The sequence below is a fragment of the Rhinatrema bivittatum genome, chromosome 16 (assembly GCF_901001135.1).
Source record: "Rhinatrema bivittatum chromosome 16, aRhiBiv1.1, whole genome shotgun sequence".
NCBI lineage: Eukaryota > Metazoa > Chordata > Amphibia > Gymnophiona > Rhinatrematidae > Rhinatrema > Rhinatrema bivittatum.
In genome coordinates, this window is record NC_042630.1 from 34,664,898 (window position 1) to 34,689,638 (window position 24,741).

A 24,741-nucleotide genomic window follows, 5' to 3' on the forward strand; every position below is an offset into this window, starting at 1 on the left:
AACCGGCCTATTTCAGGGAAAAATTTACTTCGGCCTTCCAGAAAAATAATTTACATAACCAAAAATGTCCAGGAATCCATCACACTGACACATTCATGACTTTACCAAGCTACCCGGAACAGGCACACAAGTAGCTCAAAGGCTGGGAAAAAGCACAGGAGCACTTCCTTGGGGGTACCCTGTGATCAGAATGTAAGACAATGCCGACTGCTCTTTAGATGATGCTCTTAAATCATAGAAAAGGGTTTCACTTGCTTTGGTGGAGCAGTGAGAGCTGTTTAGCTCCACCGGGCTAAAAACTGCCAGCTGACAAGTGAAATCACTCTTATTACCTAAGAATGTCGAGTTGCAGACTATTAACATCTGCCCATTGGGTTGGAAATCTCTGCTTCTTTCACGCAGGACAGGCAACTTTTTTGTCCACAGACTGTGTCCGTCCACTATTCGGGTAAAACGAACGAGGTGGGCCCTGCCAGGCAGTGACCAGCCATCCTCAATGGAGAGCGATATATTGAACATTGTCCTATTCGTTAAATTCTCGTTTCATTTCCCCCTTTTCTCCTGTCTTTCTCCAGATGTTCCTCCAAGCTACTTGCACTATTATTCAAACCCGAGTTACCACACGCTGTCGCAGTGTGGCCCCACTCCGCCTCCTCCCAACACCCCCAACAATCAGGAGAGGCTGAATTCCGTGAAGGTGAGACGCAGGGGGGTCCTTCCACGCAGGACGTATGGCCGTCAAACCCTATAAGCATGCGCACCACGCATTCCTGCTGGGCCAGGACAGGATTCAGGGTCAGGGCTCTGGGAATCTGGAAACCTCGACCATTTGGCTCTTGGTGGGAGGTCGCCAAGATGGCAGCCTCAATGTTGACTTTCTGTTCTGTGCCATCAGGACCTACAGCAATGGAAAGATGTATATTAATGTACGGGGTGGGGGGGGGGGGGGCGGATTAACCACATCTAACTCTTTACCCTACGACAGGAAAAAAAAAAAAAGATTTCCATTTGCGCTTTCATAGCATCTGAGTAACTACCATGAGATTTCTCCTTTCGGTATCCTTTCCACTTCACTTTTGTGGAAAAAGGGACATAGGGCAGAGCTGGGTGTCCGCTTAATAATACATTTTTGTGGCAGATGACCTGTAACCAGCTTTTCTCCAATATAAAGAACGCAGAGAGGGAGAGGCTGGGTCCTTACGAACCTGACTGCAACGCTACACTACCGGCAGATTGGAAGCACCATGGCGCACCACTAAACCACAAAGAAATAGGTAAGGATAGGGCACTGGCCAGGACAATGAAGACTGGTGCGGCTGGTCCTCTCAACTACTCACTGCTACAGAGAGGAGCCCTCCAGTCCTAGAGGTGACAGGCTCTGTATCCCTGCTCCCATCCCCTGAGCCCTCCAGTCCTAGAGGTGACAGGCTCTGTATCCCTGCTCCCATCCCCTGAGCCCTCCAGTCCTAGAGGTGACAGACTCTGTATTCCTGCTGCCATCCCCTGAGCCCTCCAGTCCTAGAGGTGACAGGCTCTGTATCCCTGTGCCCATCCCCTAAGCCCTCCAGTCCTAGAGGTGACAGGCTCTGTATCCCTGCTCCCATCCCCTGAGCCCTCCAGTCCTAGAGGTGACAGGCTCTGTATCCCTGCTCCCATCCCCTGAGCCCTCCCGTCCTAGAGGCGACAGGCTCTGTATCCCTGCCCCCAACCCCTGAGCTCTCCAGTCCTAGAGGTGACAGGCTCTGTATCCCTGCTCCCATCCCCTGAGCCCTCCAGTCCTAGAGGTGACAGGCTCTGTATCCCTGTGCCCATCCCCTAAGCCCTCCAGTCCTAGAGGTGACAGGCTCTGTATCCCTGCTCCCATCCCCTGAGCCCTCCAGTCCTAGAGGTGACAGGCTCTGTATCCCTGCTCCCATCCCCTGAGCCCTCCCGTCCTAGAGACGACAGGCTCTGTATCCCTGCCCCCAACCCCTGAGCTCTCCAGTCCTAGAGGTGACAGGCTCTGTATCCCTGCTCCCATCCCCTGAGCCCTCCAGTCCTAGAGGTGACAGGCTCTGTGTCCCTGCTCCCATCCCCTGAACCCTCCAGTCCTAGAGGTGACAGGCTCTGTGTCCCTGCTCCCATCCCCTGAACCCTCCAGTCCTCTGAAGAAAAGTGATTTTCTGTTGAAATGTGCAGGAGTGTAACCAGCATTGCTCCCCATGTGACCGCAGATTCAATGCTTCTCTTTTCTTTCCCTGGTTACGTCTGCAGGGGGAATGAGGGCGGACAGGAGTTACAGCTACAGCAATAGCTCGGGGAAATACTACACGAAAGGCAAGTAAATTCACTAAATGTTTTCCATGATTTAACCACGTCTTGGCTCTGCTTTGCCTGTTCCAGGGTTAATGGGGAGGGAGAGGGCATAGTGTTTTCAAAATAACGTCCTCCCTAGAGCCGTGGCTGGGAAAGCAGGGCTCCGTGTGTCACATCTCCGATTACTTTGCCTTGCTTCCCCCACCTCCCCTCCCAGATTACATGAAGGATTCGGCCCTCAGCACCAGCGACTGCTCACTGAACAGCGAGAACCCCTATGCCACCATCAAGGACCTGCCCATGCTGCTGGCCAAGACTTCGGAGGGGAGTTACATGGAGATGAAGTCTCCAGTCTCCCGGGAGGTGTCTTATGCAGAGACGGGTCTCTTCGACTACCCCAGCAAGAGCCCAACGGGTGAAGGCGCCGCCCAGGTCTGGTCCACGCTGAACGAAGCGAGAGGTGAGTGGGGCTGGTGACGCCGCCGACGTTTTCGGGAAGACGCTCGCGGTGGAGATTTACCCTCCAAAAGTCTGTGGGGGGGGGGGGGGGGGCTCTTTTTCCGTTCCCAGCGCAGAAGCGACTTGGCTCGGCCCTCCCACGGAGATCCGGCATCTGGGCTTATGCCGTGCGCCAGCCGTGCTGCTGCTGCACAGTGTGAGAACAGGGGAGGCTCAGGTGCCCAAATTCAAATTTTTAACACTGTAAAGGACCAGATTTGGAAGCACAACATTAAATTCGTGGTCGATTTAGTAAGTTCACATCCCTCAGAACATTTGGGGGAAGGGGAGCTGAGGAAAAGGAAACTGAGCCTACAGCTCCAGGAACCAAGGAACCGTCTTACCACCTTCTAATGAGCATCTGTTGGTCAAAGTACTGCTGACAAATGCATTCTGGGGTCTGTAGTCTTGTACTTACAATACAATGGAATGGGAGTTAAATACCCTCGTGTAGCCTTCCTCTTCTGATCTGTCCTTATGCTCCAAGTGGGAAGAGCTCGTTGGAATTCGGCTCCCTCCCCCGGTTTCCATTCACTAACTTTTTTTTAAAATTTTTTATTTATGCCTTTTACAACAACATAGGAAAATGTAAAAGTACAGATACATCATAAATTCATTATTGAAATGTTCTCATCTATAATCTAATATCATGCTATCTGCAGGTCAAAAGAAATCCACAAGAAGGAAAAATATAACAATATAAGTGGTTACAGGAAATAAGAGGAAAAACTCCTCTAGAACAAATGAAACATTACATTACACCTAGTCTATTTTTTCACTTAGCCTCAATATCTACGGCTAAAGAACCTTGGGTAGTGGAGTCAAGAAATAAATCGTAGTTGGGAAATTTCATAAAAAATATATTTCTGATTTTGACTCAGTATCTCGCATCCACATGGGAATTTCAGTATCATTTTCCCCCCCTTACTTTCTATTTCTGTTCTAAAAGCTAAAAAAATGTTTTCGTCTCTCTTGGATTATTCTAGAGAGATCAGGGAAGATCCAAATTTAAGCTCCATGGAATTTCTCTAATCTTTTCTTCATGTATAAGCGAAACACAGCTTCCCTTTCAGATGCAAACGCAAAGGATACATGCAGCTTAGCTCTATTATCAGTTGGAGTATCTATGGTAGCTTCTATTATATCTGTCAAATTTCACTCTACTTCTTCTAGTTTACTAATTTTTTTTCCCTATTGTCCTTTCTCTCTTCTTTTTAGAGAGTTGCACCGGAGGAGCTGAAGGGGGCTCCGGCAGCGCTGTCTTCGGCCTCCCCCCAAACCACTACGATTCCCCTAAAAACAGCCACATTCCCAGTCACTACGACGTACCGCCGGTCCGGCATTATCCCCCCTCCCCGCCTCTGGTCAAGCGGCTGGATCGATGAGCTGCAGCACGCCGGACGAGCGCAGCCCGATCCCTTCTCTCCGAAGGCAGGAGTGGGGTTATCCCGGCAGGACGGCTCTTCTCAATGCAACGCGCCGCGAGGCCTGGCCAACCATGCATTTTCCAGATGAGGGAGCAGCGCCCGCCCTGCAAGCTTCAGAGACACGTGGAGCCCTCTCTTCTACAGCTCCTTCTTTACAGCTTTGTAACGGTGCATCATGAAGGATCGTTTTGTATTCTTCTTGGCCTGGACCTGGACCGGGTCCACGGGAGCACTGTTGCCAAAACACCAAAAAAAACTTGCTGTCCTTCCTTTCCAAATAGCTGAGACATTGAAAATGGGTTTCCGTTGGCACTCCTTTACAGGGAACTGTTGTTTTCTTTGGGTGCATCCGATGCATGTTTAGTGCTCAAGAAAGTGAAGGAGGTGCTGAAACGAGGTAGGCAGAGCAGCTCCTCCAAAGCACCCCCTCCCTTCCAGGCCAGAGATCTAGACAGCTCTGCTTTACTAAACTGCCCTGCGGCGCCCCCTGCTGTTCCAGAACCGGGACCCCAAGCCACAGAGCTTTGCCGATGCACCTCAAACCTGCCATGTACTCTTCCGGTACCGAGACCCAGCAGTTACTATTACTCAAAATGTCTACAGTGCTACTAGATGTACACAGCACTGTACAGACAGGAGACCATCTCTGCTCCACACCTGTGCCAATGTACCTTAAGCCCACCCTACAGCACCCCCTGCCCCAATGCACCTTTTGTTATTCCAAAAGTGATGCCACTGTCCCGTCCCCCCCCTCCTCCTCCTCCCACCCATTCCAGTGCCGGACTTTTGTTAAGCAGGGCCTGCCCATCTTTCCAGCCACGCGGAAAGGACAAAGCGGGGACCTACAAAATTTAAATCCAGGTCTCCAGAAGTGAAAAACGGACGCACTCACCTACTAAGACCGCTTGCCTACTGGTTTCATAATTACGCCGTTTTCAGAAGACTCTTAAGTGAAGGGGGAAACCTTTCAAAGAATTCCCCTCTCCCCCTCCTGCGTCCTGGTGAACTTATAAGCTGTATTTTTGCTAGCACTTCATTGCCGACAAGAAGAGCTATTTAACGGCTCCGATACAATGAACATCACGCACGATATCATTACGCAGCTTGGCGTCACTTGGGTCGGGACAGTCCAGTCCTTGGCTTCCAGCTCCTAAAGTACAGGAAGGATTTTTGGCAGGGCCGATGCAGCCTGTGGGGACCACCGCATCCATGCGATGCCGTGCTCCAGAGGCCAGCAGGTCATCAACCTCCAGGTTCTTCTCACCCCAGCACAGCGCCCACATTCGCAAGCTGCGTCTGCGGCTTGCAACGCCGTTTTAGCACAGCGTGGCTTCACGTTCTCTACCTGAAGGTTGTCGTTGCCACGGAGCGTAAAGACCAAACATGACTTGTGTTACAATCTGATGTCACTAGGAGTTGGGATATTAATAAACTCTGACTGGAGTTAACGTAACAATGCCTCCTGCCGAAGCTGTGTAATGTAAACCGGTGAGAATACATGGGGCTGTGTAATTCCATCTATGCAAGGCTTCCTGGGTAACGTGCAAAATTAGTTTCTCTCTACAGCGGTAAATCACAGATGCCATTTTAGCTCCACATAGCTACGGAATTGCAGGGTTTTGGGATTAACTGATGAATAAACCTAATGGCGATACATCCCACCCGCAAAAAAAAAAAAAAAAAAGATTAAACTTGCAAGCCAGGCTATCCTAGAACAGAAATAGTTGGCTTAATAACATAACATTTTAAGTTTGATTACTCACCTTTCCACTAAGGTGCTGAAGGCAAGTTACACTAAGCAATAAACAATAAAAAAAACTTTGAATAAACCTGGGTCTCCAGTAATAAACACGCACAGCCTTGGGTTGCCTGCTGCAGGCTATGTGATGGCTCTAAGTATTTCAGGTCTTATCCGCTCGGATTGCAGGGTGAAAAATCGCTGTGCAGTTTGCCCAGTCAGCGCCCAGCGAGAATGGCTCAGGATGGGATGTTTCCTGTACCGACAGCATCAGAGGCTACCCCCATTCCAGTGTCCGGTGATGCTGCAACACCAGAGAGTCCATTACAGTTTTCAGTGTCGCTCAAATCTTTTGACCCGTACACCACGGGAGAGCATCGCCTCTCGCTTTTTAGTGGTGCCTGGATTTTGCTTCAGGGAGAAATCATCCTGGGGATATTGTGGCTTGCAAGTGTTAGGTTCCTAATAACACCCCGCCCCCCCTAAAAAAAACCAAACCAAACTATTTGAGAATAATTTTAACACAGACAGAGAAGAACACTTTCAGAAGATGGTTCCTTGCATCCGTTTTAAGACTTTGGGGGGAAACAAAACACTGGGCCACATTTTAGCTTGTGATGTTTTGTGATGTGCAAGGCTCGGCCTTGCTCGGAATTTACGTCTGCATCAAAACACGTGCAGTGGCAACATTTTGCACGTGACTTTGTAGGGGATGGGGGGAGAGAGACAAGTGGGGGTGGGGAGGGGAGGGAGTGCAGAAGAGTAGGGCTGTCTCTATCTCCTCTACAGGAAACGAGCTGATGGCGGGTAGCTAGGAGCCCGGGACACAAACCATTCCTACAGGTGCAATTTCAGATCTCTTGGCGCCTTCACCTTTTAAATGGCTAAATAATTAAAGGGCAGGCGAAAGGGCTGGAAAATGAAAGCGTTCTGCTCTGGTGCAACACAGACCGCGCCCTTCTGTGCTCACCAGGGCTGAGGGCAAGACCCTGTCGGAGCCGTCGGCCACACCAAGCTCAGTCCAGAGAAACGCTCGGCTTCCCTGGGCCTCTGGTGTGACGCCGTCACATCTGCATCCCATGCGCTAGTGGTGCAGGATTCGGTTATGCTCATGGGCCGGCTGCTGGCCACTTAACCTTCTGATGAAAGACAGGGAAGGCTCCCGGAAGACACTGCGGCCTCGCTTCTAGTTTTCCTTCTTTGCACTGAGGAATATCCCGTCCGAGGCGCGAGCTGATGGAAGCATCCTTTTTGTCTGTAATTCTGTCTTGAATCTGCTGTGAAGACAAGGTATTTTCTGTGATTTCTGCGAGCCTTTATCCAGTGGCTTCTGGAGACAAAAGTAATTGGGGGGGGGGGGGGGGCAAAAAGGGCTGGTGCAAGGGTATTAGGCACCAGCTTTCTGCTACCCTCTCCTCTCCCACCCCTTCAATTGACTTTCAGGCCACTCCCTTACTCCCAAGATTTGCATAATTGAACTTAACAAATATGACGACCCTTCTACCACCACCACCTCCCCCTTCCTAGAACAAAACTCATGTCACAATATCCGATGACTGCGTCATCCACAGACGTCGGAACGGGATGGGCCACCCAGACCATGGTCTCAACAACTCTTGGTGGTGGGGTGCAAGCGATCACAGCTTCCCTTGCAGGCTCCTGCGTTGTTCTGCGCCAGGGCCGGAAAGAGAACAGGCAGGTGAGAAAGAGAAAGCCGACCCGCATGGATGGCATTTGGGATCTCATGAGCGGCGAGGGTGGGGTAGGGAGGAGGGGTCCCTTGCAGATCTGAGGAGGAGCAGAGTGCCAAAATCACACCCCAACTCTCTCCCCTTCTCAAGGATCCCGAGAGCAGCAACAACAAACAAAAGCCTGTGAACCAGGGCACCTTCACAGGATCTGCAGTGACCCCACTCACGCATGCTTTTGGTAACAGGAAATCTGTGAGGAGGGAGGGGGCAGGACTACCACAGGATCTGCGAGTGGGTGATTTCTTTAATTGGGTGACCTGATTTGGATCAAGGGAGAGCGCTAGACGAACTGTACTTGGATTTCAGCAAGGTCTTTGACCCAGTTCTGTACAGAAGACTTATAAATAAATTGTGCAGATCCTAGAGTGTCTGACTGGGTTAGAAACTGGCTGAGTGGGAGGTGGCAAAGGGTAGTGGTAAATGGAGATTTCTCTGAGGGGGGGGGGGTGTTACTAGCAGTGTGCCTCAGGGATCGGTCCTTGGCTGATGCTTTTCAGCATTTTCATGAGCAACATAGCGGAAGCATTGTCAGGAAAGGTTTGTCCTTTTGCAGACGATACCAAACTCTGCAAGAGAGTAGACAGCCAGGAAGATGTGGAAAACAGGAGAAGGGATCTAGCGAAGTTCAAGGAATGGTCTAAGGTCTGGCAGCTAAGATTTAATGCTAAAAAAATGCAGAGTAATACATTTAGGATGCAAAAACCTAAGGAAAAGGTGCAGTATTGGAGGTGAAATTCTAAGAACTAAGGAAGAGCGGGTTCTGGGAGTGATTGTATCTGATGATCTTAAGATGGCCAAACAGGTGGATAAAGCAATAATAAAAGCTAAAATGATGCTTGGCTGCATAGGGAGAGGAATGGTCAGCAGATAAAGGGAGTTGCTATTGCTGCTGTATAGGTCCTGGTGAGACCTCACTTGGAACACTGTGTACAGTTCTGGAGACCTCACCTCCAAAAAGGTTATAAATAGGATGGAGCTGGTCCAGAGGGTGGCTACTAAAATGGTCAGTGGTCTCCATTCTAAGCATATGGGGATAGACAAAGATCTGAATGTGTATACCCTAGACTGGAAAGGGGTGATATAATAGAGACATTTAAATACCTCCAAGGTTTCCATACACAGAAGGTGAGCCTTTTTCAATGGAAAGGAGGCACTGGATTGAGAGCTCATGGGATGCAGGTGAAAGGGGGTAGGCTCAGGAGTAATCTTAGGGAGTATTTCTTTACAGAGAGTGTGGTGGATGCATGGGATTGCTGCCTTGTGGAGGTAGCTGAGATAAGAACGGTATCTGAATTCCAGAAAGGATGGGATGAATACAAGGGATCTCTGTAGGAGTGGTAGAGATTGTAAAGCTAAATAGTTGATGTGGCTGGGCAAACTAGAGAGGCTGTAATGGTCTTTTTCTGACATCAGGTTTCTATGTCTGGGCAAAACACTCACAGTCCCTATGCTGATTTTTTATTATTGCTCTTAAGATTCCAGAAAGGAGGAGTGCTGAAGGGATTTTGGCACTGCTGGTCAAGCAGCCACATATGATATAGCACCTTATTTCAAATTGGTTATAAATAACACTACAAGTGCCTTCTACACAGATATCAGATATTTATTTATATTTATTTATTTGCGTTTTTTCTATACCGGCATTCATGGTTAAAAACCACATCATGCCGGTTTACATGTAACAAGGGGTGAGAACAGAAAACGGAACATAAACAAGTGCAGGGAGATCAAAAGTTACATTACAACAAGGGTCTTAAACTTGGAGGAGAGATAAGAATAAGAGAGCCGAACAGTAAGGATTACATTATTTACATTATATACATTATACTGTGAAGTCTCTTGTATAATAATAAATAATGATAGCATCATTCAATCATTTCTTTTATGTGGGAGTGAAGTCGGGAGTCTATTATAGGATGGGCTAGAATCCCAATATTTATTCAAGTGACAAGAGATGGTGACGTCACTTGCCCAAAGTCCCAAGGAGCTTCATTTGAAGGGTGGGTCACTGATGCCCCGCCCTTGCCTCCGGGCTAGCCCCTTTCTTCTTGCTTGTCTCTTGCTCCACAGCTCAGCCCTCCCATCCCCTCTTTCACTTCTTCCCCAGCACTTTCTGCTCTCTGTGGTCCCCTTCACATCAACTTTCGTCCTGTCTCACAACGGCTGGCCTCCCACCGTTCCTTGAGACAACAACTCACTCTCCCATCCAAACCGTGAATCCCGTGCCGGGCTGGAGGGTCCACACCCTGCGGTCCCCCCCCCCCTTTGGGCGGAGCCTCGCTGCGTACATCACGTCTGCGGATGGAGAGCAAGGCTCAAGCGTTCGCCTTTCACACCCCCTCCGCCGGGGACCGGATCCCAACCGGCGCCTGCTATGGAGGTGACTATACAGGGGGAGAATCCAGAGCCGCTCCCTCCCCCGCGGGTTTCTTCTAAGCGGCGCTTAGCACACGCAGCGGAGCCCTGCCATAGAAAGACCGAGGACGCTCCCAGTCCGCGCCGCGGAGCCCGGGAGAGAGTGACTGAGCATGCGCTGACCGCAAGCCGCGGAGCCCTGGGGAAGACGGACTGAGCATGCGCGGTGGACGCGCTACCTGTACACCGCGGAACTTGGGCGATAATGATCTGCCGTGTCGCGCGCTGCCCGGTTCTGGAAGTGCGCTCAGTGTTCGCGGTTCTGGGAGCAGCGAGTGCTGAAGAGAGGGTGGGTTTTTGTTTTGGTTTTTTTGCTGGGGGGCACGTTATCCGCTTCCGTAGCCTCCCGACCGTGATGTTGTCTTCTTTAATTTTTTGGAGGGGGAAGTGGGCAATGATTTTTTCTTCTCTTTTTTTTTTATCCTGGTTCATCAGACTTTTCCCCAATTCTAGTGAAGGAAGACAAAAATGAATTTGATAAGCCAGCCTACAACTGTAAAGGATTTTTTCTCGCCTTTTATTGTGCTTACGTTGGGGGCTGTTGTACTCGGCCCTTTTTATTTAAAGCACTTTGCGCTGCCCCTCCCTCGGCCTTGAGGCTCGCTGCGAGATGAAGGAAAAAAAGGGGATCTGATGCAGGAATCCTCTCGCTCGGGGTCGGACTTAATTTGAAGGGCAGATGGCAAAGGTAAGTTTTGGGGGCGGGGGGAATGGAGATTTATTTAAGAGCAGAGGGGCCGCGGCGGAGGGAGAGCTGCCGTGTCCCTGACTGCCCCCTAGCGACAGGAGCGGATATTTCTAACTAGGGTTGCGTTACAGCTGGAATCGCGGCTCCCAGGAGGTGGCCATACATTGAAAAGTAGAGAGATCTCAAGGGAAGGCCTGCAAACTAGCGCATGGCCCGCTGCGCTATTAACCCTACACAAAGGGACTGAAGGAGCCAGAGAAACGCTCTAGAAGGGAAAGGGGAAATATGCAAACAGTAACAAAAAGAAGCATTGTTCATGGACAAAGGGTCATCATATTAAGCTGAAGCAGGAGATTAAAAGGAAATTAGGAAATACTTTTTTTTTCACTGAGAGGAAGGTAGACACCTGGAGCACACCGACAGCTCCAAGGGAAGCTTATAGGAGCTGGCAATCAAGCATCCATAGGACAGAGGCAAAAGGGCGATTTCTAAAGAATTAAGCAACTAATGTTGGCAGATGGTTAAACTACTGCTTGTAAAAAGTTCCCCCCCCGGCCAGCTAAATCAAACCTCTAAATCAGGTTCCTAGACTTTTCAAAAGGAGGATCTGGCGCGGGTCCTCATTGGAGCTTGCCTGAATGTGTGTTTGCTTTGGGGTGGGAGTGTCCTCCTTCGAGTCTGGCCCTCTCCCTCATTTGAAATGCTGTGGAAGGGGGGAGGCAGAAGACAGGGTTTCCAGCAGGCCTGGTGCGAACAGGTGTGCACACCATACATCTGCAGGGGGCGGCACACCTGGGAGGGCGGAGACTGCAGGAGAGGCTGTGGGGCCGCCAGTGGAACTCAACTCGCTGGCGGCAGCAGCAGGAGAGGTGGTGGAGCTCAACCCGCCAGCGGCCAAAAATTAAGAAAGGCCGTGCCAGTTTTCGCTTTTAGCTGCGCGTGTGTGTACAGCTTTCCGGCTCCTGCCCCTCCCCCTTCGCAGAAAGGCTGGCAGTGGGGTTGAAGAAAGAGTAGACCGCCAGGCCATGGTGAAGCTCATCCCACCATGGCCTGGAGAAAGGAAGCCGCATATACGAGAACCTGTGTCTCTGTCAGCTTGTTGCATGTGAATTTGTGTGTAGGTGTGTGAGAGCTTGTGTTCGAGTGTGTGTGTGTGTGAGACTGTGAGTGCGTGCCTCTAAGAGCCTATGTATCACCCATAGGTTCTCACACGCATGCTCACACATACACAATGTATCTGTGAAGGAAAGAGAGCAAGTGTGTGAGAAGCATAGGCATGTCTATAAGAGGAGTATGTGAAGATAAAGTTTGTATGGCCCTACCTCCCCAATCTATGACAATCTCAAGGTGACTGGAAATCAAAATATCCCAGGTATGGAGTGCAGGAGATTTGTTTTGCAATGGGAGGTTACCAAAACTATATTGTAATGGTAATTCGGTTTATTCATGGCTTTGAGGGCCAAACCCACACCCAGCATAGGTTACAAAAAATGTAATTCCATAGGAGTTCCAAGTGTGTTTTCTGCAGGATTTTGTGGTTGGCACCACAGCAGTGCATGTAAATAAAATCACAACATGAATGTTTTTTTTCATGTAAAATCTGTTATAAATGCATAATTGAATTGTGTGTGTGCCTCTGTACAGGGAGTGTTTGTGGGTGAGTGTACAAGGCTGTAAGGTTTGCTTTGGGTACCTAATACTAGAGATGTGAATCGGAACTGAAATCGGATCCGATTCTGGTTCCGATTCACATCTCTACCTAATACCCTTCCCTTGACCATGGGTTTCATTGGGGGGGGGGGGGGTGTTTAAAAATATAGTTGGAGGGAACTGGGTTTCTTTTTTTGATGGGCACAGGACAGACTGTATGATGCTGGTGGTGGGAAGACAGCACAGTAATTGGCACAGGGCAGCAAAAAAGCTAACACCAGACCTGGTTTCCCGAAGTGTGGTAGATAGTGTCAGTAATATTTCTAGGAAGCTGGCAACTGTGTTGCACTTCAGAGAACTCTACCATCTGCCCCCTGAGGGAATAGTAGATGGGTGAAGGATGTATGGCACACTGCCTCCCACTCACAGCCTTCCCCTGTACCAACGATTCAACCGAGGTGTGGCCACGCACTGGAAGGTGTCATATTCCACCCACAGTTGGTGGGGCCGAAAACAGAAGCTGCTGGAGCCCAGGCCAGCAGGGCCGACCACCAGCTGTTCGGCTGGAGGCCTGGGCGTGTTTTTGTGTGTGAGACAGGGGAGGGTGTATGAGAGAGACTGATGGTAGGGGAGTAACCCCAGCCACACAACTAGCAGTCCTACATTTCTCTGGGCGCATTTTTACTTTGAGTTATATCCCACATCTATCCCACGGTCAAAGTGGGGGAAAAAAAATAAAACAAAAAATATAAAGTCTGTGCACCAATGCAAAACCATAGCCAACAGACAGAAGTCACAAACATTCTCTCGACCGCATCTGCACGCTATGTAAAACCCGTCAATGAATAGAGAAACATCTCAAATACACCCCCTAACGAAGTCTCAGTGCATCCGAACAGTCTCGCAACGTGCAACGAATCGGATAAAAAAACGTCTTCGCTGCCGAGTCTGGAAGGCTACTCCGCGAGTCAGCCCCGCCCCGGTCTTGGCGACTGAACGAGCAGGAGACCCGCCGCCCTGCTCTGGGGCCTGTCCAGCTTCTCTCTGGATCACAGTCCCCGCCCCCTCAAGACCCTCCCTCTCCTCCTATTGGTCTGGCCGCTCGTGGATCGTAGAATCCGTCCGCCCCCCCCACCCCCCCTCCCGAACATGCCTTCCGATTGGACGAGCTCTGCGACAGACGCTCGGGCGATGATTGGGTGCGGGTGACGCCTAGGCTTCCTTGTCGGTAGCCATGGAGCCAGACGCGACTGGCGGAGCGCGGCAGTGGTCCGGCTTGAGCAGGTATTGGGGGAAGAGGGAATGGTGTAGCCCCCTCCAATCCGGGAGGCGGCGGCGGCGGCGGAGCCCCGTTTACGAGTTGCTCCAGTCCACCGTTGCGTGCAGCGAGATGTTAGGGGGGTGCAATTTGTGAGCAGCATCGCCAAGAAGGAGAGGCTGGGGAGACTCACAAGTGCTACAACTCCCTGCCATGATATCTGCGCTGGGAAGACGGGGAGGCAAAATGTCCCGGCTGGAGGGAGGGCTTTATGGTTTTGGCTAAGTGGGAGTGGGTTGGAGTCAGAGGAGCTGCCCTCATTGCCTTCGTTTGCCATGGACTTCTTGATGTCTTCTCTGCTGAACAGATGAAAAGCTGGGAGGCAACCGCCTCTCTCGCTTTGGGTCAGTGGTGAGGTCTATTGTCTTGTTTTTAGGAGTTGTCACAGATGGTGCATCTTCAGTATTCGGGTGCTTTGATTTTTGTCCTGCTGGGGCAGAGGTTTGTGTGACCACTATCGATTCTTCCTCTTGACGTGGAGGTAGTTTGTTCAGAGTTTTCTTTCTTGCCCCTTCTAAGCTTATCCTGTAGTTATTTTACTATGGAAGAAGTTGGCAAGCTAGGAATAGTCTGGATTTTCTCCCATTCTTTGCCCTGATGATGCAATGGATCCTAGGACATCATTCACAATGAATACTTATCTGGTGGATGATTTTTTGCTGCTTTTATGACTTTAGAGCAGAAGTCATAAGAACATAAGATTTGCCATATTAGGTCAGACCAAAGGTCCATCAAGCCTAGTATCCTGTTTCCAACAGTGCCCAAGCCAGGTCAAAAGAACGTGGTAGGATCCCAAGGAGTAGTTTGGATTCTAACTGCTTATCCCAAAAATAAGCAGTGGATTTCTGCAATTCTCCCTTAATAAGGATTTCTTGACTTTTCCTCTAGGAACTTGTCCAAACCTCCTATAAACCCAGCTACACTAATAGCTTTCCCCACATCCTCTAGTAATGAATTCCAGAGCTTAATTATGCATTGAGTAAAAAAAAAATTCTCTTATTAGTTTTAAAAGTATTACCTAGTAACTTTATTGTGTGTCCCCTGCTCTTTGAACATTTTGAAAGAGAAAACAACTAACATTTACTCGTTCCTTTCCACTCATTTTTTAGACCTCTATCATATCTCTCCTCAGCTGTCTCTTCTTCAAGCTGAAGAGTCCTAACCGCTTTAGCCTTTCCTTATAGGGGAATCGGTCAGTCCCCTTTAGGATTTTGGTCACCCTTCTCTATATCTTTTCTAGTTCTGCTATATCATTCTTGAGATGCAGTGATTAGAACTGCACACAATACTCAATATGAGATCACACTATGAGTGATACGGAGGCATTATGATATTCTCTGTTTTATTCTCCATTCCTTTCCTAATAATCCCTAGGAATTCTATTTGCTTTCTTGGCGGCGGCGGCTGCTGCTGCACACTGAGCAGAAGATTTGAATGTATTTTCAATGATGACAGCAAGAACCTTTTCATAAGTGGCGACTCCTAATGTGGAACCTTGCGTTCTGTAGCTATAATTTGGGTTACTCTTCCCTAAGTGCATCACTTTGCAATTGTCCACATTAAATTTCCTGCAGAATTTTTATCCTGTTTGACTCAATGCTCTCTTTAACATATAGTGCCACCCCTCCACCAATTTGATCCATCCTATCATTGTGATATAATTTGTACCATGGTATCACAGTTATTTTCTTTCCACCAGGTCTGCTATACACTCTAATTCTTCCTTCTTATCTATTAGACTTCTAGCATTTGTGTACAGACATTTCAAAGTATGTTTCTTGTTTATATTAAGAACCTGCTCATCAGTTGATAAATAAATTTGAAAGCTTTCTGCACTTTACTGCCTGGGATGGGGGTGTGGGTGGCTGTAAATGGGAGTGGACGTAAATGGAAGCTTGGCTGGGTGGTGTGTGTGTGTGAGGGAGAGAGAATGGGAGCTTGGCTGGGTGGTGTGTGTGTGTGAGGGAGAGAGAATGGGAGCTTGGCTGGGTGGTGTGTGTGTGTGTGTGTGTGAGGGAGAGAGAATGGGAGCTTGGCTGGGTGGTGTGTGTGTGTGTGTGAGGGAGAGAGAATGGGAGCTTGGCTGGGTGGTGTGTGTGTGTGTGAGAGAGAGAATGGGAGCTTGGCTGGGTGGGGTGTGTGTGTGTGTGTGAGGGAGAGATATTGGGGGTTTGCAGGTGGATTCCAACCTGTCAGCAACTGAAATGAAGATGAGGGCCTGGAGCTGCTGGTAGATCCCAACCAAAGAATAGCTGGAGATGCCTGCGGGTTAAAGAGAAGAGAAAGTTTGTACATACTACTCCATGACAATCTCAGGGTGATTGGTAATCAAAAGTTCCCGGGTATGGAGAGCTTGAATTTTTAAAATCCCTTTTTAGTTTTATTTTTCAGGTGTTATTTGATGTCTGCTGTTTTGAAATTTTATTGGTGTTTGTGACTTTAAAAAAATTGTCTATGAGTTTTCAATTATTTGATCTTTAATAATCAGCTTTTTTTAAATACTAATATGTTTTTAGTATTATGATCATGTATTTATTTTATTTCTTGATTTTACTGTTTGATGTTTGAGGAATGGTGATGACTGGTTTTTTCATTGTTGCACTCCATAGAGTGTCTGGCTTCTTGATGTTGCCAGTTCAGTTTTTGTCTATGCATTTGTATTTCTAATTTAGGGTTGCTCTATTCTGTTTTTGCTGAGGGTCTGTTTTATGTATTTATTTAAAACTTGTATACCACAAATCAAAATTTGTAAGTGGTCTAACAAAAAAAAATTCATAAAATCATAAAAAAAAACCGACAAACAATACACAAATACAATAAATATTCTGCCAATATCCATCTAATTGTCTTCAAATTTATAGTTTACACTCCAGATTTTATGCAATACTCTGCTCCCTACTGGCTACACATAATCAGGGAAGGCTTGAGAGAACAAAAAGGTCTTTAATAACTTCTGAATTTTAGCATAGAGGATTATTCCTTCAAACTCCGTGGAAGAGAATTCCACAGGATAGGACCCTGAACATAAAAAAGCCTTTCTCAAGATTCATCTAAGCGAATAATTCTAGGTGAAGGGACATTTAGAAGGACTTGACTAGCAGATTTTAGGGTTTGTGATGGACAATACAATTTTAAAGCCACATTGAAGGTAGGGGTGCGACACTATTTAACCCTTTAAAAACTAACATGAGAATGTTAAAGGAAATTCTCCATTTAATGGGAAGCAAATGGAGGCCCTTCAGAACAGGTGAGATGTGCTCACGAATCATTGTCCCAGTTATATTACCCTAGCAGCCGAGTTCTGGACAAGCTGTAACGCCCTCAAGGATTTTTGTGGGAGGCCAAGATACAGTGCATTGCAGTAATTAAGAGATTACAAAGCAAAAGAATGAATTACATTTCTTAAGTCTGGCTCATTTAGGAACGGTAGTAATCTACGGAGCACATGGAGTTTAAAAAATACTCCTTTTACAATTTTCGAAATTTGTGGCTTTAGTGATAAGGAAATAGCCATAATGAAACCAAGATATTTTTTGCCTCACCCACTATTGGAATTTCTACAATATCCAAAATCAAGGATTTGGGCACCTGAGTCAGGATATCTGGCCAGATATAACATTTCGGGCTTGGACATATTTAAAAGAAGTTATTTTTCAACAATAAATCCTTGAGGGAATTCAGACAATAGGAAATCTTTTTTTTTTTTAGGGCACAGTCAAATTACTTTGAAATTGGCACAAAAAAACTGGATATCAGCAGCATATAGACTGTAACCAACATCAACTCGACAAATCGGGGCAATGCAAACATTAAAGAGCACAGTTGAAAGGGCTGACCCTTGTTGGTACCCCGCTAGCAAGATCAAATTCCTTGGACCAATGTCCAGAGATATATACTGACTGAGATTGCTCAAGAAAGAAGAAAAACATTTTAACACTGTTTCCAGTCCCTATGTTTGACAGGCGATTGATCAGAATGGAATGATCAATGGTGCCAAACACTGCAGTCAGATCCAAGAAAACAAGAAAGAAACCTGTGCCACAGTCAAATCGATGACTCAAAATATTAGAGGGACAGCAAAAGTGTCTCAGTATTATAATTAGATCGAAAGCCATACTGGTGATGGACTAATACATGGTGAGCACCCAAAACTTCCTGGAGTTGATTCAATACCACTTTTTCGAGTAATTTGGCAAGAAAGGGAAGATTACTTATAGGACGATAACTATTTAAATAGTTAGGATCAGAAATCAGAAGTAGCCTTTTTTTTTTTTTTTTTAACTCGGGCTTGATCACTGCCGCTTTCAATATTTTAGTTAGACTTCCTTCCTGTAAGGAGCAATTAAGCAAATCTCACCAAAAGCATGATGATTCATTCTAAGACACTTAACTGAAACATTTGGACAAAGGGCAGAAATTGTTTTAACTTGGTCATTAATTCAGAAACTTCACTTGATCCTACTGTGGAAAGGGTATTCCAGAGAGTACTTGACTCCCCCCATTTCTGAAAAGGTATCTTGAGAAAAAGACGAAGTAATCTTTTTGATCTTATCATTGAAAACAAAGACCAAACTCATGGGCGCTTAGATGAGTTTGACAATCAGAGGAGGAGGACTTAGATGTTAAAGTTTTTTTGGCAATGTGAAAAAGTTTTTGTGGCTGATTTTGGGGCAGAATGTATTTGATTTGTGAAAAATTGATGTTTCAGCCAATTTGACTCATTCCTATAGTTAATTTGTTCAGATAAGCTGAACGATCAATTTCGGACAGTTTTTCTCCAGCGGTGTTCAATAGTTCTAAGCAGTCTCTTTTTTTTTTTTTTTAATCATTTCTTTTCCAAACCACGGAGCTCTATAAAGCCTCCAGGAGACAGATTCTGTCAAAGGGGCAATCTGATCTAAGGCTTCATTCAGCGAATTGACCCTTAAGGAAACTGCATCTTCAATGTTAAATGACTTTTTCCATCAACTCAGGTATCCAGATTTCTTTTAAGGTATCTATTTCGAAAACTCTTTCTCTTGCAAGTCACTTGATTTAGTTTATTCTTAACTATAGGCCATTTAATTTAATCTGGCAAAAATTTCAATTAAATAATGGTCTGACTAAGGGACAGGCTCACATTTTTTGCACTAAATGAAATAAAATGAGCAGATAGAGTTCTAAAGAAAACTAAGTCCAAGGTATGGCCATGAGAATGGGTGGGTTGATTAATAAGTTGAGGCCAAGCCAACGCATTCATTGTCTCAAGAACTCACAGCTATCAGAAAGAGGCACAACATCAACATGAAGATTAAAATTACCTGAAGCTACAAAATATCTAATATCAGCATTGAATGAGTTAAGCAGATCAATGCTGAAGGATTCTTCACTGGCCCTGTCCCCAGTCATTCTCCACAATCTCCTCTCCCCACCCTCCAGTAGTCATGCTCCCCAGCACTCAGTCTGCTTTCCCCACCCAGGGCCCCCCACCCGCTAGCAGTCATGCTCCCCAGTCTCCTACAATCCCCCACATTCATGCTACCCAGTCCTCGGTCCTGTCTTCTTCCTCAGCCCCCTCCCCTCCAACCCCCTAGTCATGTTCCCCATCCCTCAGAAGTCATGCTCCTTAGGACCCCCCCCCCCTCAGTCGCCAACTGTCTTGCTTCCCCACCTCTCGTTCTCTAGTTCTCTCCCCCCTCTTTCACTGTCACTCATAGGAAAGTGCAGGAGGGAGGTTCTGGAAGCCAAGTGTAGGGTTTTAGGTAGAAAGCTGAAATCCCAAACCTCCAGGGTGGCAGGACCCCAGAGACAGGCAGAGCTCCAGAGTCTCAATGTGTAGATGAGACGATGGTGTAGGGAAGAGGGTTTTAGGTTTGTTAGGAACTGGGCATCGTTTTGGGGAAGGCGGGGGGGGGGGACCTTTCCAAAAGGATGGGCTCCACCTTAACCAGAGTTGGAGCAGGCTGTTGGCACTAACCTTTAAAAAGGAGATAGCACAGCTTTTAAACTAGATGATGGGGGGGAAAAGCAGATAGCGCTCAGAAGTGCAGGGTTCAGAATGATGAATCTTTGAAGGATACTGAGAGAACAGGGACATTAGGGCAACCCAGTACAGAGGTTGCAATAAATGCCAACTTGGACCAAGTGTCTTTAAGTAAAGTGCAGAAATATTCCAAATTACCCCGTCAACTGATGAGCAGGTTGTTAATACAAACAAAAAGCATACTTTGAAATGTCTGTATATGAATGCTAGAAGTCTAAAAAATAAGATGAGAGAGTTAGTGTGTAGCACTGGATGAAGAGGTAGATATAATTGGCATCTTAAAGACCTGGTAGAAGGACGATAACCAATAGGACTCTGTGATGCCAGGGTACAAATTATATCACAATGATAGGATGGATCAAATTGGTTGAGGGGTGGTGCTATATGTTAAAGAGCATCAAACAGGATAAAAGTTCTGCAGGAAACAAAATGCAATATTGAATCTTTATGGATAGAAATCCCAGGTGAAAAGGGAATAAAATAGTAATGAGGATACATTACCATCCACCTGGCCAGAATGAACTAACAGATAATTAAATGCTAAAATAAATTAGGAAAGCTAACAGCAGCACTGTAATAATGGGGATTTCAGTTACCCCAGTATTGACTGGGTGAATGTTACATCAGGACATTCTAGAGAAGTAAAGGGGTACATTTTAAAACACAGCGCGCGCGTGTACTTTTGTTCGCGCAACAGGCGCGAACAAAAGTACGCTGGATTTTATAAGATATGCGCGTAGCCACGAATATCTTATAAAATCCGGGGTCGGCGCACGCAAGGGGGTGCACATTTGTGCAACTTGCGTGCGCCGAGCCCTGCGCGCGCTGCCCGTTCCCTCCGCCACCCCCCCCACCTCTATCGCACAAGTTACGCCTGCTCGAAGCAGGCGTAACTTTGCGTGTGCTGGGCCGGCTGCCGCGCTCCATGTTCCGGTCCGGAGGCCGCGGCCACGCCCCTAGAACGCCCCTGGGCCGAAACCATGCCCGCGGCACCGCTCCTGGATGAAGTGCCGACCGCGTCACAGCCCCTGACACGTCCCCCGATGACGTGCCGACCCCCCCGACACGCCCACCCCAAGAAAGCTCAGGGACATGCGCGTGTCCTGGGGCTTTGCTCATGCCGGAAGCCTATGCAATATAGGCACGGCGCGCGCAGGGGCGTTTTAAAAGGGTTTCGCGCTTACCTTATGTGCGTAACACTTTTAAAATCCGGCCCAAAGTTCTTAGATGAAATAAATGACTGATTCATGGAGCAGCAGGTACAAGAACCAACAATGGGAAACTATTTTAGACCTAGTCCTTAGTGAAATAGATATCAGTGTTGTAGCTACTTAAGAACATAAGAACATGCCATAATGGGTCAGACCAAGGGTCCATCAAGCCCAGCATCCTGTTTCCAACAGTGGCCAATCCAGGCCATAAGAACCTGGCAAGTACCCAAAAACTAAGTCTATTCCATGTTACCATTGCTAATGGCAGTGGCTATTCTCTAAGTGAACTTAATAGCAGGTAATGGACTTCTCTTCCAAGAACTTATCCAATCCTTTTTTAAACACAGCTATACTAACTGCACTAACCACATCCTCTGGCAACAAATTCCAGAGTTTAATTGTGCGTTGAGTGAAAAAGAACTTTCTCTGATTAGTTTTTTTTTTTTTTTGTGTAAACAATTTTTATTATAATATGTTATAACAGTACAGACAGGATTAGAGATATACAGTTTCTTCCATATCCCAATCCCTTGATCTAACAAAAGTCAGCAATTGCAATACAATTTTTCCCCCCCAACCTCCCCCCCCCCCCCTCCCAGGTGCTTACTGAACGTTCTTGGCAAACTGAAATCCTGTTATACGACACGAGTGGGCCGTTCTCGGCCAGCAGGCGTTCAACAGTTAAGAATCAAGCTTCTGGCCCGATGTGGCAACGCCTGCAGGTATCCATTCCAAATCTGGAGAAATCGACGACGTCTCTGAGGGTCCATCTGAGAGGCCATGTTTTCCATTTGCATGAGACGATGCAAATGGATCCTCCACGACCAGAAGGATGGAGGTGTTGTCTCCTTCCAATTGAGCAAGACCATTTTTTTCCCCACGGCAAAGGCTTTCCGCAGGAACCAACGAGACTCCATTCGTTTAACCAAGGGATGGGGAATACAATCAAATAATATCATATATGGCGACATAGGTAATTGCATATCCATCAAATCACTCAGATATTTTACAAGCTTTCCCCAATATGAGCGGATCCCCCTACATTCCCAAAAAACATGAGATAATGTCCCTTTAGATCCCAAACAACGGGGACAGGTGGCAGTCTGCACCAGGTGCGCTCGGAATGCAATTTGCGGGGTTATATAAGCTCTATACAACAGTTTAAACTGCATTTCCCTATAGTACATGTTACTGGTAACACTGGTCAAAACTTTCATAGAGGTCGAAAATACCCCCAATGGGACCTGAAACACTCCATCTTTATTCCATCTTTCCACCGCCTGGCTATATACCTCCGTGGCCCGTAGTAAGACCACGATAGTAGCCTGATAGGGATACAGCTTGCGTCTTATCCAACTTAAAAGAACTCGCAAGGGTTAGGAAATGGTCAGGGACTTTGTACAGAGCCGGGATGGAACTAATATAATGCCTAAGTTGCAAGTAACCAAAGAGACTAGTAACTGGGAGTCCATAGAGAGATTGAAGTTCGGCAAAAGAAAAAGGGGCCCCACCATCACTTAGAACATGACCCAACATGATAATACCCGCTAGTTTCCAGTCGCGAAACACTCTACATTGGGTCCCAGGTATAAAATGTGGATTGCCCATGATAGGCATCAAAAATGCGGTGTACTCAGGGAGCCTCAGTTTTTTAGTCATAGAACGCCAAGCTTGTCGGATAGGAGCAATTAGGGGATCCTGTTTAACTGTATCCGTCAAGTCTTTGTTGGGGCACATAAGTACAAATTGTATATCCAAAGGATGTACCAACGTCCGCTCTGCTATTAAACTAACAAGAGTCGACTCACCCGAGATCCAATCTCGGACGATCCGCAAATTAGCCGCTATCACATAACTTTGCAGGTCCGGGACTCCCATACCACCCCTACCCCATTTCAGTTTCAACCAGCGCAATGGGACCCTTGCCTTCTTATCCTTCCACAAAAAGATCCTAAGAAGGGAGTCCAAGATGCCCAAATCCTTCCTATGAAGGGACACTGGTAAATTTTGCACCACGTAGAGCCATTTAGGTAAGATGATTAATTTAAATAGATTAATACGCCCTCCCAAGGAGAGAGGAAGCTCTTTCCATAAAAGCAATTTTTCCCTCGTAACTTTCAATAGGCGGGTAATATTGAGAGAATATATAGCGCTCAGGTCAATTGACAAGATAACCCCCAAATACTTAAGCTTATTATTAGCCCAGCGTAATGGGAAATTTCCATCCCAGGTCTCCCGCAAGGTAGTTGGATAGGCCAGGGCCTTCGATTTGTCCCAATTGATGTTCAAACCTGAAAACTCTCCAAAGGCTCCAAACACCGCTAATAGAGCCCCCAAAGACCTCGCCGGTGTGGTGAGAAAAAGCAAAATGTCATCCGCAAAAGCGGCATATTTAAAGATCTCCTTATCCGTGTGAAAATAAAACTGCACCCCACGTATGACCGGATTGTCTTGCACTACCAAAAGCAACGGCTCTAGGGAAAGTAAAAATAATAGGGGAGATAACGGGCAACCCTGACGTGTGCCCCGCTTGACCGCAATAGGGGAGGACAATGTTCCATTAACCAATAATTGGGCCTGAGGATTATTATAAAGTAGCTGGACCGCCTCCAAAAAGAACCCCTGAAACCCCATTTCCTCAAGCACCTGGAACATGTAATCCCACTCAACCCGGTCGAATGCCTTTTCGGCGTCTAGACTTACCACTAAAAAGGGGCTCTTAGTACGTTGACAAAGAGTCATCGCCGCCAGCACCTTCCTAATGTTCGTTAAGGCGTAACGCCGCTGGACGAACCCCACCTGACCCGGTTTTATTAGAGTAGGTAAAATAGTGCCCAGACGATCCGCCAAAATTTTGGCTAGGAATTTATTATCTACATTCAGCAGAGAAATGGGTCTATATGCTGCGGGCTCTAGCGGATCCTTTCCTGGCTTCGGAATTAAAGTGACATGGGCCGTATTACCCATTGGGGGGAAGGAACCCTGCTGGATCCAGCTATGGAACACTGAAGGGAGAAAGTCTGTCAACGGGTCGGCTAAACACTGATAAAATTCCGCACTTTCTCTGATTAGTTTTAAATGTGCCCCATGCTAACTTCATGGAGTGCCCCCTAGTCTTTCTATTATCCAAAAGTGTAAATAACCGATTCACATCTACCCGTTCTAGACCTCTCATGATTTTAAACACCTCTATCATATCCCCCCTCAGCCGTCTCTTCTCCAAGCTGAAAAGTCCTAACCTCTTTAGTCTTTCCTCATAGGGGAGCTGTTCCATTCCCCTTATTTTGGTAGCCTTTCTCTGTACCTTCTCCATCGCAATTATATCTTTTTTGAGATTCGGTGACCAGAATTGTACACAGGGGCCTGCGGCAGGCTTTAAGGGAGTGCACCTGGAGAGAGTTCCTCCCACCGGAGGGAATCGGCCAGTGGGACTGCCGTGAGCCTGAGAAACATCTCTGAACTATTTCCTACTGGAACGAGTTGAGCCAATCCCCCCTGAGAAACCCCTGACAGTGAGTGAGACCGGATATAACCAGGAGCCTGTGGCATGCAGCCGCCGGTGCGCTGCCAAAGGAGCAGGAAAAGAAAGAGATTTTTCCCTCGATTCCAGCTACGTCGCGGTAAGAGGTCCTATGCACTCACATATTATAAGAAGGTTAAATTCTGATTTTCTAAATCCTAACCCAGAAGTATCTTTTTCCTCGGGCTCGATTCAGAGTCCTGGCCAC

The 24,741-nt window shown here is 47.2% G+C and overlaps 2 protein-coding genes across 11 annotated transcripts in view; both read left to right on the forward strand.

The window, feature by feature from the left end:
- PEAR1 (platelet endothelial aggregation receptor 1) overlaps positions 1-5,953 on the forward strand; it is a 73,856-nt gene extending 67,903 nt beyond the window's left edge. Inside the window, exons 20-24 of one of the 2 annotated variants that reach the window (XM_029580399.1) lie at positions 576-697; positions 1,139-1,274; positions 2,254-2,316; positions 2,513-2,755; positions 4,012-5,953. In XM_029580399.1, coding sequence (XP_029436259.1) covers positions 576-697; positions 1,139-1,274; positions 2,254-2,316; positions 2,513-2,755; positions 4,012-4,178 — 731 coding nt within the window. In that variant the 3' untranslated portion in view covers positions 4,179-5,953. The remainder of the gene's footprint in view (positions 1-575; positions 698-1,138; positions 1,275-2,253; positions 2,317-2,512; positions 2,756-4,011) is intronic. The other variant, XM_029580400.1, reaches the window with a different exon arrangement.
- Positions 5,954-13,647: 7,694 nt separating this feature from the next.
- Positions 13,648-24,741, forward strand: part of LRRC71 (leucine rich repeat containing 71) — an 81,353-nt gene continuing 70,259 nt past the window's right edge. For 3 of the 9 annotated variants that reach the window (XM_029580828.1, XM_029580830.1, XM_029580831.1), the window contains exon 1: positions 13,663-13,746. In XM_029580828.1, coding sequence (XP_029436688.1) covers positions 13,697-13,746 — 50 coding nt within the window. In that variant the 5' untranslated portion in view covers positions 13,663-13,696. Of the gene's footprint in view, positions 13,747-24,741 lie in introns of all 9 variants that reach the window. The other 6 variants (XM_029580835.1, XM_029580832.1, XM_029580833.1 and 3 more) reach the window with 4 other exon arrangements.